The sequence below is a fragment of the Ceratotherium simum genome, chromosome 9 (genome assembly GCF_057802395.1).
Source record: "Ceratotherium simum simum isolate JZ-2026a chromosome 9, ASM5780239v1, whole genome shotgun sequence".
In the NCBI taxonomy this organism is placed as follows: Eukaryota; Metazoa; Chordata; class Mammalia; order Perissodactyla; family Rhinocerotidae; genus Ceratotherium; species Ceratotherium simum.
In genome coordinates, this window is record NC_141908.1 from 24,001,821 (window position 1) to 24,021,347 (window position 19,527).

The 19,527-nt window shown below is 37.3% G+C and overlaps 1 protein-coding gene across 5 annotated transcripts in view; it reads right to left on the bottom strand.

Moving 5' to 3' along the window:
• The window catches only part of LRP1B (LDL receptor related protein 1B), a 1,862,264-nt gene that overhangs the window by 616,790 nt on the left and 1,225,947 nt on the right, over positions 1 to 19,527 (bottom strand). For all 5 annotated transcript variants that reach the window (XM_087435122.1, XM_087435120.1, XM_087435121.1 and 2 more), the window contains exons 27-28: positions 16,065 to 16,229; positions 15,529 to 15,773 (exon numbers count right to left, since the gene is read on the bottom strand). In XM_087435122.1, the coding sequence (XP_087291248.1) occupies positions 15,529 to 15,773; positions 16,065 to 16,229 (410 nt within the window). The remainder of the gene's footprint in view (positions 1 to 15,528; positions 15,774 to 16,064; positions 16,230 to 19,527) is intronic.

The window sequence follows — 19,527 nt, forward strand, 5'->3', positions numbered from 1 at the left end:
AGAAATGTGATAGACTCAGACATGACCAGACAGCTTTAAGGAGCTAAGGTTGACTTTATGAAACCAATAAAGCCCCTTGGAAAAATGAGCCTGGTGCTCTGCTTACCAGTTTCCTGGCAGCCTTACCAGGTGAGTAAGGAAGGTCATTTCCTCACACACCCAGGAACCTCAGGATATTTTGGGGACCTCAAGAAAAGAGGAATTTACCTGAACTATAGGTATTGTAAGTAAAATCTGATGGTGAGTCTTTGGTTTGGCTTCCTGACCTCAGAGGCTTTTAAGAGTTCAAGCTGAGATTCCTTATGAAGAGTTTCAGCAAAGAAATCTTAAAAAGAGCCTATATGGTCAATCACTATTCTTACTGCACTTATGTAAATAATCAGGCCAGGTTTAATGCAAACAAATTAGTTTTACTGCGATTATTTTTTGTAAAAAAAAAATTAGTATGATTGTAGAGAGAAAAATTATGTTTGCACCTTTATAGGTATTAGATTCTACTCCTGTTAATTGTCTTTGAGGTCTTGTTATACACCTGTAAACTGGATTGGATCCTGAATTCTTCTAGTTTCCTCAAATATCTGGCTAGGACACTCCAAGCTAACATTTCCAGTTTTCTTCCAGCCTTCTGATTTGGAATCACTAAGAACGACGACTGCCTTTGAATCTCCTTGGAAAGGACTATGCCAGGTCTTCCTCACTACCCAGATGGCAGCCAAACTTCAGGTACATGAACCTTGGCTACATATCTCACAGCTGAAGAAGGCTTCACCTGATATCTGGTTCTTTGCAAATCCTGGAGACCTCCAAATCAAATGGAACAGGAAGAGAGGTAGCCAGCATCAAGGTAGATTGCTTCCTCCCACAATGCTGGATCAAGATTTTGTACTTGAACTAAACATGAAATCCTTTCTTCTTCTCTTTCTTTCCTTTACTCTGGCATTGGCCTAGAAAGATAATGCTGTTACCTGTATCTCCCAGGTCATTGCTAAGGGGAGTAACCTTTCAGACTGCTGGGTTTATCATCAAAAACTCTGATCTGTCCATTAACAGTGCCACCTTAGCGTGAATGGTTTGTGCCCTGACAGGATTTATCTTTGTCTGTGGTGTTTATCATTCTCCTTGGGCCTATAAATGCCTAGATGGCTGGTGCATAACCAAGGACTGCCTCCTAGGTTACCTGAGTGTGCTCCTAACTGTTCACAGACAGACTGACACGCTTCAGTGGTCAACTTCCCTGAATTTACACTATTGAGTTGGAAAGGACCTACTGGGAGGCATTCATGATTCAGGATTTGCTTCCTTTGTCAGTTCCGTACTTCCCTGGTTAGGAGTGAGTACAAATAAGGTTATGATTAGGAATCTCCCTAACTCTTGAAAATATTGCAGAATCTTCTGCAAAAGTAATAGCTGCCCAGAAAAAAATCCTTAGACTCTCTGTACAAAGGTTGTTCTTGATAGCCTTTGATCATCTTTTAGCTGAACAAGAAGGTATCTCTGTGCTGTGGCCAACACCACTTGTTGCACCTGGATTAACACTTGTGGGGAAGTTGAAACTCAGGTACATAAGATCACTGAACAAGACACTTGGCTTAAGAAAATGACTCCTTTAATGTGGTCTTTCATTGACTTATTTGATTTTGATTGGTTTGGATTTTGGGGATCATGGCTCTGAAGTACACTCCAGACACTGGGAATTATCCTGCTTAAAATAATCATAGTGTCTCCCTGGTGCATAGTATTCTCTCAAAAGCTTTAAATGCCTATTTGCAGCAGCTAACCACCAAGTAAATGATCTCCCTAAGACTGGAATGTCAGAAAAGGAACAAAGAGAATGAACAACTTAAATTTGTGAACCTGAAGTAGTGACTTGTGAATACCACAGGGATTCAGCACAAAATATCATGACTTGTGAATATCAAACAGAGGATCAGTAAAAGCTGCAAGAACTACAGAGCAGTAGGTGGGAGTGGCACTAATGCCTTACATTTTGATCACACCTCTCAGTTAAGCTGAGAGTCTGATCAAAAGGGGGGGAATTGTTAAAAAAGAAACAATAGGCCCCAAATGGAGCCACTTGTGCTAAGCCCCACATTAGTAAACCAAGACTTAATAACTTACCTAATTGTAGTTTCAGCCTTTCCCAGGAATGTGACCTTTAACTAGTCCATCTGGAACTACTTGGTTACCACTAGTGAGGTAATCTGCCTGATAGACCCCTGCCTTCCCCTAAAGGAGGTGACTTTGCTTGAAACAATCCATTCTTTGCTAGAAACTTCCTTTTTCTGCGCCCTTCTGCCTAAGTCTTCCAGTTTGCACAACTCCTCTGAGCTTCCTTCTATCTGCTAGGTGAGATGAATCATGAATCATTGAATAAAACCAGTTAGATCTTAACATTTCCTCAGTTGAATCTTGTTTTTTTAACACTGGTCTTTCACAGAAAAAGTTTACTGACCCCTTCCTTAAACCATTCCCACGGTCTCTATGTCACACTTTGATTGTAAAACCAACTACAGAAACTAGAAAACCAAAGTCATCCTAAATTCCTCAACCTCTCCCACTCCACAAACCTCTATCACTATTTTTTATTGACTTTGTCTCTAAGTTTATCTCAACTATACCAGTCTTCCTCTTCTTATGACCATCTACCAGATTTGGGCATCAGCTGCTTCCTGATCTACTGACGTAGCATCCTTACCAGTCTCCTACCCTGCAGTTGTGTCCCTCTCCCACCCATCCCTTACACAGATGGGGTCAAGTTTCTAGCATGCAAATCTGCTCTTTTCACTTCCTTGACCAAATGCTTTTAATGTTGTTTTCCTTCCCTTAGGGCAGTGGTTCTTAAGGCCATATCAGCATCCCCTGGGAACTTGTTAAAAATGCAAAATCTCTTGGAGCCAGCCCTGTGGTTTAGCGGCTAAGTGCACGCAATCCACTACTGGCGGCTTGGGTTTGGATCCCCGGCGCACACAGACACACCACTTGTCCAGCCACGCTGACGCAGCGCCCCACATACAGCAATTAGCAGGATGTGCAACTACGACATACAACTATCTACTGGGGCTTTGGGGAGAAAAAGAGAAAAAAAAAAAGGAGGAGGCTTGGCAATAGATGTTAGCTCAGGGCTGATCTTCCTCACAAAAAAAAAAAGCAAAATCTCCAGACCTCTTGAATCAGAAGCTCTCGGGTGGAGCCCAGAAGTCTTTATTTTAATGAGCCCTCCAGGTAATTTTGATGTACATTCAAGTTGAGATCACTGGAAACTCTAATCCTACAGGATAAAAATTGAAATTCCTTTGTAAGTGGACCATTTTAAGTTCTACCGTGGTTTTGTAACCGCAGGCCCTCCAGGACCAGTTCAACTGACCCCATCTCTTATCAACAGAGTGATTAAGAATTGTCTTTCAGAAAATCTGCAAAGTCACATAGCCAGAGCATGTGCAAAAGAAGAAACCTTGACCTGAAATGACCCTGGAACCAAAGATCCTCCTACCCACGGAACCCAAGGACAGGGACGTGACCAGAACTTGAAAGTCAGACTCTTATCAGAGGTGAGGGGTCCCTTATTCAGGAAGATCTTGTGTTCAAATTCCTTCTCCACCTCATCAAAAATGTTTAGAACCCTATCATAAAACTTTAGAACCCCATCATAAATGTTTAGAACCCTGCCATAAATGTTTAAAATCTTACCACAAATGCTGGAAGCCCACCAATCAAAACCTGTCACACCAGCATTTCCACGCGCCAGCATGTTCTCCCCAACCTCTTAAATTTCACCCCAAATCCTGTCAGGAAGACAGCTCTGAGGGCACACGCCCCTGTTCTCCCTGAAGATCAGTCTCACAGAATAAAGCTGATCTCTTTTCCCAAAGGCTGATGCTGTAATTAATTGGCTATTTATGTGCATCGGGCAAGAGAACTCCAGTTTTGCAGGGTAACAGACTGATCCCTGCCCAGTCTTGTTTCACATTTACTCCCTCCTTACCTCTAGCTGCTTCAACCTACAAATGAGGAAATAGACTCCAGAAGTTAATTAATTTGCCTCAGGTAACAAGGCTAGCGAGTGACAGAGGAAGGAATTGAACTAGGCTAAGCCCAAGGTTTTTTAGGACCAGACCCTGCTACCTTTTAAAATGTATTTACTATACTCTTACATTCAAAATCCATCCATAATAACAATTATTTTATTGATCCTAATTGTTAATTTAGTCTGTTCCTCTTTAGACTATAAACTCCAAGAAGGTAAGAATTAGTTTGTCCCATGTGAATGTGTCAATAAAACTTGACTCTCTACTGCCATCTGGTGACATGACATAACAATTCCAAGGAGAATCTCAATAAACATGAACTCAGTGTCTTCTGCCTGCAGAGCATAGTGGTTACCACAAGAAAGAGTTCTGGGGTCAGTCTCCCTGAGGTCAGATAACTGGGCAATCATCCTCTGACTATTACACTTTGAGCAAATTACTTAGCAATTCTCGGTCTTAGGTTCCTTATCTGTAAAAGCGTGTTGCTAAGAATCTTCCTCATGGAATTGCAATGAAGATTAGCAAGTGTTAGGCACTATTATTATTATAATTATTAATATTATTATTATAAAGGACTTAGCTAGACTCTATAGTTGACACAGATAAACAAATGACACTCCATTACTCAAATACTTTATAATCCAGTTGGGTAAATAAAACAGAGTTATGAAAATATCAAATAACCATACAAGCTCTAAGTGCTAAGAGAGTTCTTATGGTGTGAACCATGAACGTGGAGGGGGTGAAGTCTGAATTGTGTAAAGATTTTTAATTGGTATATGGCTTTGAAGTGAGAAAGCCTCTCAGAAGGAGAATTTTTCCTGCAAATCTTGTGCAGGTTGAGAGTAATACCTGTAAAGCACTAATAAAAACATGATATAAGTGCATACCTTACTTATTATTACAAAGTCACGATGATGAAACCATTTTTATTTAATGCTTAATCATGCAAGCCCAGATCTCATTATCCAAAAAAAAACTAACATATAGCTCAAAAAGATTTATTATAAAAGTATTTTGCTGTTGTTGCTGTTGTTTTTTAATATACTCAAAATTTATTCAATTAATAGCTACATTTCACTGATGAAAATAAATTTAGACTAGACGGCTTCATAAATGTGAAATATTCATTTTCACCTTAAAGTAAAACATATAATTTTGGTGTTCCTGCTCATTATGAAAGTAACAAATATATTTATTTACCTAACTTCACTTTATGCTAAGAAAACAACATTCTCCTATGTATTTATTCAGTAGGTGGACATAAATATCAACTACCTCCTATAAATTGCTAATACACACCAGATATAGAAAATAGAGAATTTAAGTTAAAGTGCTCAGTCAAATCAATGGAATAGGGTGAATATATACAAATGTTCCAAAAGGATATGGGGATAAAAATGTGATTATCCTAACTAGTGTGAAACTGTAGTACATTGTATGTGAAGTTCTAGTTCCAAATAGCCAAAATTTTATATTCAAATTTTTGTCCTCAGCCCCTACAGTAGGTGACACAATGAAACTACTACTTTGCGTTCTTCCTACCTTACTCTAGACTTTCTTGCTTCAATTTCTTTTGGCATGTGAGAAGTCATACGCCTAAAACTACCTGCCTTATCTCCAGACTCTCTCCTCCTCAATCTCATCTTCATTTTAATATCATAACTACATGCCTAATACATAAACCCCATGTGTCACGTCCATAATTAGAAATATTTCATGCCAACCCCATCCCCCCTTTGCCAAAGCACAATGTTCAAATGTGCTGCCCAGAACTTAGGGCTTCTGTGGAGAACAAAGTGGTAAGATGGGGAAGCTGGGTGCTGAGCTGGTAGCTCTAGCTTCCCTTCTACTTCAGCTGGAGCACCTCCTGATATTATTATTCCTGGACTAAATCCAACTTATCGCCCTGTATTTCTCTTTAAATTCAGTGTTGGATTTACTTTACTAACATTAGATTTTGCATTTGGGCATCCAATAGCCACATTTTGTTTGTCGTTATTTTCTTATGGTTTTGTATCCCTATTCTACTTGAACTCTGTGAGAACTAGGACTACATTATATAGGTGCGTGTGGGGGCCGGCCCCGTGGCTTAGCGGTTAAGTGCACGTGCTCCGCTACTGGCAGACCTGGGTTCGGATCCCAGGCGTGCAACGACGCACCGCTTCTCCGGCCATGCTGAGGCTGCGTCCCACATACAGCAACTAGAAGGATGTGCAACTATGACATACAACTATCTACTGGGGCTTTGGCGAAAATAAAAAAAAAAGGAGGAGTTTTTTGGCAATAGATGTTAGCTCAGAGCTGGTCTTCCTCACACACAAAAAATAAATAAATAAAAAATATGGGGTGCATGTGTGTGCTCCCAAAGGGTGCATATATTTCATAGATCTTCAAAATTTTTCTTGTTCTAAAAATAATACAAGAGCATAAAAACATTCCAGATCAATGGAATAAAATAGAGAGCCTAGAATTAAACCCACACATATATGGTCAATTAATTTATGACAAAGGAGCTAAGAATTTACCATGGAGAAAGGACAACCTCTTCAATAAATGGTGTTGGGAAAACTGGACAGCCACATGCAAAAGAAGGAAACTGAAAAAACAAATTTTGTAACTTTGAAAGTTGACGGATGGTAACTAGACTTATTGTGGTGGTCATTTCATAGTGTATACAAATGTCAGCTCATTATGCTGTGCCTGAAACTAATATACTGTTATATGTCAATTATATCTCAATTAAAAAAAAGAAAAAAATCATCTATTGTCATGTGGGAGACAGTATTTTTTAAAATATGTCTATTTGCACAAGTAACTATACCAGAGGTATAAACTCTAGTCTCTGCTATTCCAAAGTCACTCCCTGGGAATGAATTAAACAACAAGGAAGATTCTCGAACGCTTACGAAGCCAAGTGCCATTTAGTGAACCATCAAAACGCTGAATGAATCCCAGAGGCCCGAAATCAAGGCAGCACGCACTCCACCAACTCCACAGGCATCTACTAAGTAGCACACATGTGCACACTTAAACATGCCTAGGAAACTTCTTCTATTACAGCAGCCAGTTAGGCTCTATATGTGACTGAGGAGCAATTCTGACTTCAATAGCAAAAATAAAGGAAGGACAAAGGAAGCTACTTCCTTTTTGTACCTAGTTGGTAAAACAAGTCTCAGAGAACATAGTCTGGACCAATTTACCTCTAATATTACTGCTAATATATTGTCTTAGCATACACTTCATTTTTTTTATAGGTATTGATCCTAAAATCATAAAATCTTAGACTTTTAAGAGATTTTACACTTAGACTTCTGAGTATCAAATTTTAAGTCCATAAGAATCACCTGGAGATATAGTTAAACTAAATTTTCTGGGCTGCACTCTGAGAAACTCTGATTTAACGGTAGGAATCTATACTATAATTAAGATCTTAGGTGTAACTGGGATTGAAGTGGTCCATGGAGCACATTTTGTGCACTGGAACCATGATTCTCATATCTGTAAAATCCTTTGACAACACAGTTAACAAACATCATTTGCAAAGAAGGCAGAAAAGAATAATCATTAGTAAGTTTAAGTTTAAATATACATCTTTAAATTCTATTTTACACCTCCAAGTGACTTCCACATCCTATTTGACGTCCACATCACTGCACTTTGAGACAGTAAAATTAAAAAACAAAACAAAAAACAGAATCACCTTAGTAGATCAGGCAAATGCAGTCAACACTAACAGCTTCAATAGACCCTACATCTTTTTTGGGGGGTGAGGAAGATTGGCCCTGAGCTGTGCCAATCGTCCTCTATTTTGTATGTGGGATGCCACCACAGCATGGCTTAATAAGGAGTATGTAGGTCCGTGCCTGGGATCTGAACCCAGAAACCTAAGGCTGCCGAAGCAGAGAGCATGAACTTAACCACTATGTAACTGGGCCAGCCCTAGACCCCACATCTTTAACATCCAGAAGTATTAAAATATTTAGCAGAGATAGGGAAGAAGCTGAATTGGTTTGTAACATGTTCTAAAGCAGAGGAAATTGACCCATTAGGCACGATGCTGAGAGCCCACACTTCTTTTAACAGCCCACGACCTGTTTTAATTTCTCTTGAACTCAGAAGAAAACTTGAACTTTTTAGTAGAAGAAAATATTTTAATATATATCATTAATATATTTGTCTTTGTACCAACACAAACATAACATATAATTTTTAATATTTTTTTAATGGAGAAGGGGGACCATGAAGGCAAATGTTTAGGGCTCACAAAAGTCATAAAGCAGCTCTGGTCCAAAGTTGTCTGTTATCATTGTGCTGATTTTTAAATTAATATATACTAGTTTGCCAATCATTCTCTTCTTTTTCCACCTTATATAATGAAAAATCAGAGTGAAGCTAGTTATGACTTTGAATTTCTCACTAAATTATTTGTTAAATTTATCAGGAAAAAGATATGTGTTCCTAGTAAAGCACCACATCCCAAAGAGGTCTTCAGGAAATGCTTATTGAGTGACACGGGTAAAAGCTGTTAAAGAATTCACAGCCGTATGGATATAGCTTGGGAAGTGCTCATTTAGCTTGTGACGAGCAAGTAAGAATGTTACTATTTTTCTCCTGTGTTTGATGAATTGTTTATGCTCTTAATCTTTTTGGATCTTTCTTAGTATGGATTCTGCTTGATGAATTCCATTAAAGACAGATTTGAAATAAAAATAAAAAAGAATGAAATCAGTCCACTATCATCTTACATCATACACAAAAAATACTCAAAGTGGATTAAAGACTTGAATGTAAGACCTGAAACCATAAAACTCCTAGAAGAAAACATAGGCAGTAAGCTCTTTGATGTCAGTCTTGGCGATGATTTTTTGGATTTGACACCAAAAACAAAGATGACAAAAGCAAAAATAAACAAGTAAGACTATATCAAACTAAAAACCTGCACAGCAAAGGAAACCATCAACAAAATGAAAAGGCAACCTATCAAATGGGAGAAAATATTTTCAAGTCATGTATCTGATAAGGGGTTAATATCCAAAATATATAAGAACTCATACAACTCAATAGCAAAAAAAAGAAATCCAGTTAAAAAATGGGCAGAGGATCTGAATAGACATTTTTCAAAAGAAGACATACAGATGGCCAAGAGGTACATGAAAATGTGCTCAACATCACTAATCATCGGGGAAATGCAAATCAAAACCACAATGGGATATCACCTCACACCTGTTAGAATAGCTGTTACCAAAAAGACAAGAAATAAGTGTTGATGAGGATGTGGACAAAAGGCAACATTTGTGCACTGTTGGTGGGCATGTTAATTGGTGCCACCACTGTGGAAACAGGATGGATGTTCCTCAAAAAATTAAAAATAGAACTACCATATGATCCAGCAATTCCACGTCTGGGTATTTATCTGAAGAAAATGAAGACTAACTCAAAAACATATGCACCCCCATGTTTATTATAGCATTATTTATAGTAGCCAAGATTTGGAAACAACCTAAGTGCCCATCGTTGGATAAATGTATAAAGACGACGTGGTATATATATGATGAAATACTAGTCAGCCATTAAAAAAAATGAAATCTTGCCATTTGTGCCAACATGGATGGACCTTGAGGGTATTATGCTAAGTGAAATAAGTCAGATGGAGAAAGCCATATACTGTATGACTTCACTCACACATGGAAGATAAAACAACAACAACAGCAAACAAACACATAAATAAAAAGAACAGATTGGTGGTTACCAGAGGGGAACAGGAGTGAGAGAAGGGCGAAAAGGGTAAAGGGGCACATTTGTATGATGACGGATAGCAACTAGACTGCTGGTGGTGAACATAATGTAGTCTATACATAAGTCAAAATATAAAGATGTATACCTGCAATTTATATAGTGTTATAAATCAATGTTACCTCAATAAAAAATACATACATAAAAACAAATGAAGCAAACATCACATTATATACATTAAAAAAAATTAAAAATAGAACTACCATATGATCCAGCAATTTCACTTCTGGGTATTTATCTGAGGAAAATGAAAATATTAACTCAAAATATATATGCACCCCTATGTTTATTGCAGCATTACTTACAGTAGCCAAGACATGGAAGCAACCTAAGTGTCCATAAATGGATGAATGGATAAAGAAAATGTGGTGTACACACACACACACACACACACACACACACACACACACAGGAATATTACTCAACCATAAAAAAGAAGGAACTCTTGCCATTTGCAACAGCATGGATGAACCTTGAGGACATTAGGCTAAGTGAAGTAAGTCAGACAGAGAAAGACAAATAACATATGATCTCACTTATATGTGGAATCTAAACAAACAAAAAACCCAAAACACCAAACTCATAGATATAGATAATACATTGGTGGTTAGCAGAGGTGGGGGGTGCAGGTGGGTGAAATGGGTAAAGAGGGTCAAAAGGTACAAACTTCGGCTTATAAAATAAATAAGTCATGGGGATGTAATGTTTTAATGAATAGCATGGTGATTATAGTTAATAATACTGTATTGCATATTTGAAAGTTGCTGAGTAGATTTTTTAAAAATAAATAACTAAAAATAATAGAAGAAAGACTATGACCTAATTTTCATTGAGGTGTAACCATGTTATTGCTTCTTGGAAGGGCTTATGTTCATGCATTTGTTTCTGCCAACTACAAAAGATCGTGTGACTTACTAACAACAATAATGAAAAACCCTAAACTATTAAATATGGAAAAAATATTTATGTATAGATATATGTATTAAAATTGTTAATGACAGGGGCCGGCCCGGTGGTGCAGTGGTTAAGTGCACACGCTCCACTGCGGCATCCTGGGGTTCGCAGGTTCGGATCTGGGGTGCACACTGACACACCACTCGTCAAAGCCATGCTGTGGCGGCATCCCATACAAAGTAGAGGAAGATGGGCACAGATGTTAGCCCAGGGCCAATCTTCCTCAGCAAAAAGAGGAGGAGGATTGGCATCCGATGTTAGTTCAGGGCTGGTCTTCCTCACACACACACAAAAAAAATCGTTAATGACAGAATAGAAATGAACTACACTCAAATCAAATGTCCAATTATAGATAAATAGTTGAGAATATTTTTGATAGTTACATGTGATGTGAAAATATGCAGTTATTAGAAATGAGATTTAAGGGCATCAATGATAACAAGAGAGAATGCTAGTCCTAAGTGTAAAAAGGAAGGTATGAAATTACAAATGAAGTATGATATTAAATTTGAAAAGATATAAGAGCTTTCTTAATTTAGAAAGGAATGAAGCATAGACTATGGAGTTGGTTATGCTCATTGGAAGCCTGGTGCTGCCTTTGATGAGATTTATTGCTCTGAGCCAGGTGATTTCATTCCCTTGAGCTTTGGTTTTCTCGGGGAAAGTGGAAATATCTATCTAGTTAGATGGCTCCAATGATTAGGATAAAAAGTGAAAACTTAATGGCACATAGTTATTCATCAATAAATAGTCATAGTTTTGTTTATTATTATGTTACTCAACATTTCTGCAGAAACAACTAGAAGAAAAAACAGAAATATTTGTTGCTCTGGGAGCTGGGAAAACGGGTGCACGTTTTTTTGTTTCTTGTTTTTCTGCTTTCTATAACTTAGTTGTAATGAGAAAAATTATTTTGTAATATTAAATAAAATTTTAAACGTTACTTTTACTAGTATAACCACAACTTTTATGCCATGCACTGCTTCTGTGAGGAGTGGTGTTAGATGGCAACCTGAGTGTGGAGAGAATAGAATTGATAGTCTAGTCATCTGACTATACCTGAATTCTCTCAACAGATCAACCATATTCCTCTTCTTTAGAGCTCTGACTCACATTTCTATTGGCAGTTTTCTTTAAGGCCATTATGAATTATATAAATATGAGACAATACGTGCTCAAAAATGTCTCAAAAAAGAGTAATGCAACCTAAATTTCAACAAAAGGAGGCTAAGGAAATGATCCAATTGCAGTAACTATTACTTTTTAAAATTTGATTTGCTTATGTGTATAAACACATAGCACCGTTCTAAAACCTTTCACGTATTAACTCGTGTTTAATATATCTGTATTAGATGACTATTAAACTCATGTTTACTAGATCCTATGATGGAGATACTACTAGTATCTTTAGTTTACAGGTGAGGACACTGAGACACAAAGAGATTAAGTAACTTGTTTAATATCATACAATTAATAAATCATAAGGTTGGGATTTGAGCCCAGGCAGTCAGGCTCCCAAGACTATGCCATTAACTCTAAGCTCAGCTCCCTTGAACCAAAAAAAGTTGAAAATTTAGGTTAAAATACCCACTATTACTCCTTTATATTGCATATGTTTAAGCTTCGGTTTGTTTCTTCTTAATCTCATATAACAACAATATGAGGAACCAAAGGATCTGAAATAGATTTTCTTTTTTAAAAGTTCTGCTTAAGGGGCCGGCCAGGTGGTGCAAGTGGTTAAGTGTGTGCGCTCTGCTGCGGCGGTCTGGGGTTCGCCGGTTTGGATCCCAGGCATGCACTGACGCACCGCTTGTCAGGCCATGCTGTGGTGGCGTCCCATATAAAGTGGAGGAAGATGGGCATGGATGTCAGCCCAGGGCCAGTCTTCCACAGCAAAAAGAGGAGGATTGGCTGATGTTAGCTCAGGGCCGATCTTCCTCACACACACACGCAAAAAAGCTCTGCTTAAGTGTCCAATAACCAACTGGAAATTTATGCACATGATGAATGCTTACTTGCAAGAAAACTAGTGTTAAAACTTTTATTAATTTCTTAGTTGGAGGATTAGATAACTTCAAAAAAATATTTCTAACCTTTATCTCTTTAATTCATGAAAGATATATTTCAATTTTACATCACTGAATGTCATGTATTTTTAAAATGTATTATTTTTTCATGAACCTCACAATATTATTCACCAGAAAACAGAGGACTATTACTATTGTACTTGTGTTAACGATGAATCTTTGTCACCATTTTCATTGTAATTCTCCCCTTGGTAATAAAATAGTCAATACATTTCTGCATCTTTTTTTTTACCCTAGCAGTGGAAATGTTACTTCACTGAAGGAGACAAACAGGATGGATAATGATTGTCATAGGCTCAGTGATCCTTATAATGGGGAAAAGTAGAATGTGCTCTGATCATTCTAAAAATTGGAAACTGACTGAATTTCATTTAGGAAATAGCAAGTTCTCATTATAGATGACATTCTCTAAAAGTATATAACGACTAAACTATCTGCCCTGAATCCTAGGAAAATATGGTAAATTAGATCCATATAGTAAAAACCTCCTTATTTTATGCAGAGTGGAGTAGTTACATATAAATCATCTTTCGAGTTAAGTAAAGATGTCAGGAACATCTCCTCCCAACCAATGAATTACACTGAACGTCTAATTTCCTTTCTATATGTACGAAAATATCAGGAGAGCTTGAAAGTATCACGTTCCTTCCCATTCTATGAATTCAGTAGGAGTCATATTAATGTGGCCAAATCAGAGAATCAGTAAATGAAATACATTGATCCTATTTTAAGGGGGGAGAAGGACGTTGTACAAAGACCCAGGCCATTTTTCACGGTCCAATTCATTTAAATTACTCTAAACATAAAAATTATAGTTCCTCCAAAACACTGAACAATCTGGGGGACAAAAATATATATGTATGCAATTTTGCTTTTATAAAAATTAAAACCAATTCTATCTTATAAGTGTTTGTCACCCACATACAGTGTTTGTTTATGACTTGATAGTCCTCCATGCTGAAGGAAGTTTTTAGAGAAGAGTGTCTTTTTTATAATACTAGTTGGCGGGCCGGCCCTGTGGCTTAGCGGTTAAGTGCGCGCACTCCGCTGCTGGCGGCCCGGGTTCGGATCCCAGGCGCACACCGATGCACCGCTTGTCCAGCCATGCTGAGGCCGCATCCCACATACAGCAACTAGAAGGACGTGCAGCTATGACATACAACTATCTACTGGGGCTTTGGGGGAAAAAAATAAATAAATAAATAATTAATTAAAAAAAAAATAATACTAGTTGGCACATCGCTGGTCAGAATCATGATTTCTTGCCTTATTTCAATTTAGTTAAATCCAGTATATTTACTGAATGCCTATTAAGTTCAAAAATGGCTAAGCTATATTTTCTCCCTTTAATGTCCTCATGCTTTGTAGGTTTATAGGATGAAAGGAGTAAGGAGTTAAAGGTGATAGGAAAGGCTTAAAGTGATGGCTTACATAGCTGAGGGTGTGTAGAAACTCCCATGTGACAAAGAAGGACCAATTATATAAGAAAATTGAAATTGAGAGTATCTCAGAAGAGAACCAGATTTAATCAGACTAAGTCAGAGAGAGGGCACAGAAAACTTTACAGATGAGGAAATTTTGGCAGGAGAAATAGCATCAAGGGAGAATGAAAGCCAAGTATTGAAGAAACACAAAGAATAACCATGAAATTTATGGACCACAGAGGTGAGTATTTTTAGCCAAGTCTGGGAGAAGATAATATAACATGAATTTAAAATAAGGCTTGAAGTGTGGTCCTTAAGACCAGAAATGTCAATGAAGTGCAAGATCTGCTTACTCTACACTGACAGAGGGAGAAAAGGAAAAAATGTATCCTCTATGGGAAAGAGCTTGTCATCTGAGAATCATACATCTCAAAGAAAACTATGCTAATGATAACGGGAACACAATTTGCATTGGAATGAGATTTCCCTAGGTTATAACACATAATGGGGAAGAGTCAGGCAGGAGATATAAAAGGTATAAGAGGATGAGCTGATATTACACTGAATGGCCATGAATCCCAGAAGCAGAAAAAAAAATAAGAAATGTGAGATTTAGAATTAAGAACATCTGGCAAGGATTGAGTGGAGGAAATGAAATTACAAAACCAGGATGGAGATTACTACTGAACCAAAATGTGGACTACATGGGGAGAGGTAGCTCACATGTTCGTGTGAACTCAGGTATCTTAGAATGGAAAAGCTCAAGCAGATGGTTGGTCCTTTCTTATGCACCATGCCTTCTCCTCTCAATACACTACACAGTGACTATTTAGAGGCTAACGTAAACATTTACGTTTGGTAAATGTTTGGTAAAAAAGACCATATCCTTGGTCTTCTCCTCCAATTTACTGATCATACCTAGGTAATAGATTTCAAATCTGAAGAGCTCCTACAACTTCCCACAGTATCTTTTACTGATGTAATAGCACTGACTAAAAATATGGAGACTTGATGTAAAACTCTTAATTCCTAAGATTTCTTTATTTATTTCCATGTGAAAGAAATAAAAAGGGAAAGAAAAAAAATCCTAAATTAATTAAAATAAAGGCTGGGACCACTTCCATCATACAAATATATAAAATATTAACAACTGTTAACTTATAGAAGTTATTTTACAGTTTGAATATTATACGATTAAGGTGAAAATACTTTCTGGGTGGTTAGTTCATAACCAGCACTTACCCTGTGGCTGACGACTGGGATGGTATATCTGAAGGTCAAATGGCTGTGCACTGGTTTTCTGAATCACACTGACATTCTGCCCTGTCCACTTGTTGGCTTTTGACAATGTGTTGGTCCTCCAGTCCGTCCAATAGACCTCACTCCCATATAGAGACACAGCAAAGGGATGAGAAAGGTATTCATGACCTCGGATGATCTCTATCATGCCTGTTCCATCATAGAGGGCGGAATAAATAGCATCTGACCTATAGAAATACATTGGTAGTTTATCAAAATTCATTCAAATAGTCCAGTGATGTGATCGTATTACTTAGATAAGTGACAGAAAAAATATTTTATAATCATATTTTTATAGGCCTGTATCTGATTTGCAGAGAGAAAAAAAAGGCCATCATAACAAAAACAAACAAAAATCAATATCAATATCCATATGTATGTATATACATGATACATGCATGTTAGGACAAATTTTCATTTTGTAAATATTATCTGAGGAAGGTAACAGAAAATACAGAAAAAAAGATCATTTTTTAAACCTGGCATCTGTCCAAACTATCCTTTTTTCAAAGTGGTCCACAGTTAGTCCATTAGGCCAAGCCCCGGTTTTCATGTCTTTATAGATGGTTTTTCTCCCAGCACCACTCATAGAGGCAGATTCGATGCGAGGAAAATTGGCATCCCAGTCTGTCCAGAAAAGAATTCTGAAGAAAAAGAAATAATGCGATTGTTTCAGTCATTCATTTTGCAAACACTTATTGAGTGCTACTATACACTGGGCCCTGGCTAGGTAAACAGTCACAAGAAAAAAAGATGTATTATCTTTCCTCATGTGGCTTAGAGTCCAGTGGAAGAGACAGACCAAATAAACACATGAATATATCATTACAGCTTCTGAGATATTTTGAAGAAAAATTTTGGTATGAGAGAGTAGCAGGTGAGTGGTCTACTTAGAGAAGGTGATCAGAGAAAAAAGCACTTTGAAGAGAGGATATTTACAGTGAATCTAAAAGATGAGGAGAGCAGCATAAAGAACAAGACAAGCAGTATAGAAGCAGACACAAGGGCCCTAATGGGGGAAAGAAAGTGGGTGATTTGAGGAATAGAAATGAGGCCAGGTGTCAGAAATGTGGTGAGTGAGAAGGAAAGGGGAAGAAGATGAAGTTGAAGAGGGTGATCTTATGGGTCTTGTAGAATAAAGCAATTATTTGGGATTTTATTCCAAGGGAATAAGGAGCACATTTAATGATGTCATATATAAACGGATTATAGTAAGGCAAGAGTACGAGTATGTCAGGTGGTTATTTTAAAGGACCAGGCAAAGGTGATAGTGCTTTGGAGGAAGGTGGTGGCAGAGAAGAGAAGTGAATGGATTCAGGGTATATTTTGGAGGCAGAATTGCCAGGACTAGCTGATGATTGGATGTACCGAATGAGGTAGAGAATGGAATCATGGGTAACTGTCAGTTCCTTGCTTCAGGAAACTCAGAGAAAGGATAGGACGAGGGTGTGCAGGGAATCCATTAAGTGAAATGGGAAAAATGGAAGAGGAACAGATTTTAAGAGCTGGGAATTAAGTGGGTGAGTGTGGATAGCAATCAAAAGTTCAGTTTTGAATTTTTTGATCTTGAGATTTCAAGACATCAAAAAGGAGACGTCCAGAAAGCTGTGTGGTATGTCAGAGTGTTCAGAGAAGAAGGCAAGTTTGGAGACATGAATTTGGAAGTCATCAGTATGAAGATGATATTTAGATTCACATGAATGGAGTAAATCATATAACAGAGGATGTAGAGAGAAAACAGAAGGAAATCATACACTTTGACATATACAAACATGCAATTGTTAAAATACAACTATTTATACGTTGAAGATCATAAGTTCTTGTTGTTGTTTTTTTTTTTACCAAATACTATTTGTAGCTCTACAAATTCATGGTGCACAAACAGTTCCACACAATAGGCCTTAAGTGCTTCATGTTGTGCATTTGATTTCTGAGGCTATTATGTAATGGATGGTTTATGGTTAATTGTAGGTGGCCTAGACTGCTGATGTGTGTTTCTATAGTATATACAATATAGTTACACAACAATTCCACAATCATTACAACTGGCTAATATTTTTGGAGTGCTTACTATATGCTAAGTACTATTTTCAGTGCTTCATATAGATTATCTCATTTAATTGCTTATGAAGCCATAGCTAAAGTTACTCATGTTTTATAGATGACAAAAGAAGCTTAGATAAGTTAAATTACTTGACCAGGCTTACATAGCTAGAAAGTGGCAGAAGGAGATAGGAAATTGGACAGCCTAACTTCTCTTCTCATGCTTTTAACATCTAACTATTTAATGTCATGTCACTGGATAAAATAACAGAGGGAAAGCATCTGGCACAGGAGTAGGAGCATGGTTGGTAATCAACAAATGGTAGTTGCCTTTTCCACATTGGTAGTAGAACTCAATGAGTAGCATGGAGATTTGGGAAGAGAGAATGCAAAGGACTGGAAAGATAGTGACAAAACAGTAAATTTTCCTATTATCAGTTCTGACAACATTTTGGTAAGAAATGGTAAAGTTATTGGTAAAAATAAATTTGTTCATCATTATACATAGTCTTGCGATGTTTCAATTCTTCATTATTTTGAATGATCCTTAAGTATAAGAATTTAGTGGATTACTTTGGAAAATGAAACAATCCTCTGGAACAAAATTCAAAATCCAATTCAACCTAACTTCTTTAAAAAAATTTATTAGGTTTATTTAAGGAAATGTGGACTGATATAAACTAAGTATTCAACATGACTTCAATTTTTGAGAAGTATACAGTCTCTTATAGGATATAGGAATTACAAATATGAAATGATTAGAAGACAATTCAAAACATTACATAATCAATTTAGTAAGTATATGTGCTAAAAGAGTATAGTGGACTGAGAAGGAAGATATTGACCTTCTTGAAAAGAGTGGAAGTTCACGTACAGCTTAAGCACTGGACATTCAAAAAATGTTATTAAATAATTATGTCAATGTTGAATAGTGGCAATGTATGTTTTTGTGTCAGACAAACTAGGAATCAAGGTTGGCATCTGTCACTTACTCCAGCAAAATTCATCTCAGACTCCATTTTCTCATCTGTAAATAAAAAACTATAACAGTACACCCTGGTAGGGAGCAATTGATGAGGTAACGAATGTAAACAATTAAGCATACAGGATGACTAGTACATAAAAAACACTTGTGTTTGTATAAGTATCCACACACACATATTCATAGAGAATATATTTTAAAGTCAAAATTTCAGTCTTTCTAAACCGTTAAAGAAATGGATAGAGAGAGACACACAAAGACAGAGAGAGAGACAGAATAAGAATTAACACTAATGTCAATGTTTAAATGTTAGAACAGCATGTAGGTGAAGGCAGATTAGTTTTATAAAGAAAGCATGAGTCAAAGCCATGAGAAAAGGATTCAATAGGTCACAGGATTGGGTTTATCTCATAGAATGTCTCTCAAAAAATGAGTTTATATTTTAAAAAAAAAGTTTTAGTTTCATGGGCAGCTTTAGGAGTTTTCACAGCCCTCATGGTGGGAACATATCCACAAAAACAATCTCCAAATTATTCATTATTTAGCCACCAAATATTTGAATAAATTAAGTAAACTGTTGGGAAGGATAAAAACAAACATTAATATATCAGACGACAATATATTGATAATTGTTGAAACTGGGTGATGGATACAAGGGAGTTGTTTTTTTGTGTGTGTGTGAGGAGATTAGCCCTGTGCTAACATCTGCCAATCCTCCTCTTTTTTTGCTGAGGAAGACTGGCCCTGGGCTAACATCCGTGCCCATCTTCCTCCACTTTATATGGGATGCTGCCACAGCATGGCTTGACAAGTGGTGCGTCGGTGCGCACCCAGGATCCGAACCTGCGAACCCCGGGCCTCTGCAGCGGAGCACGTGCACTTAACCACTTGTGCCACCGGGCCGGCCCCCAAGGGAG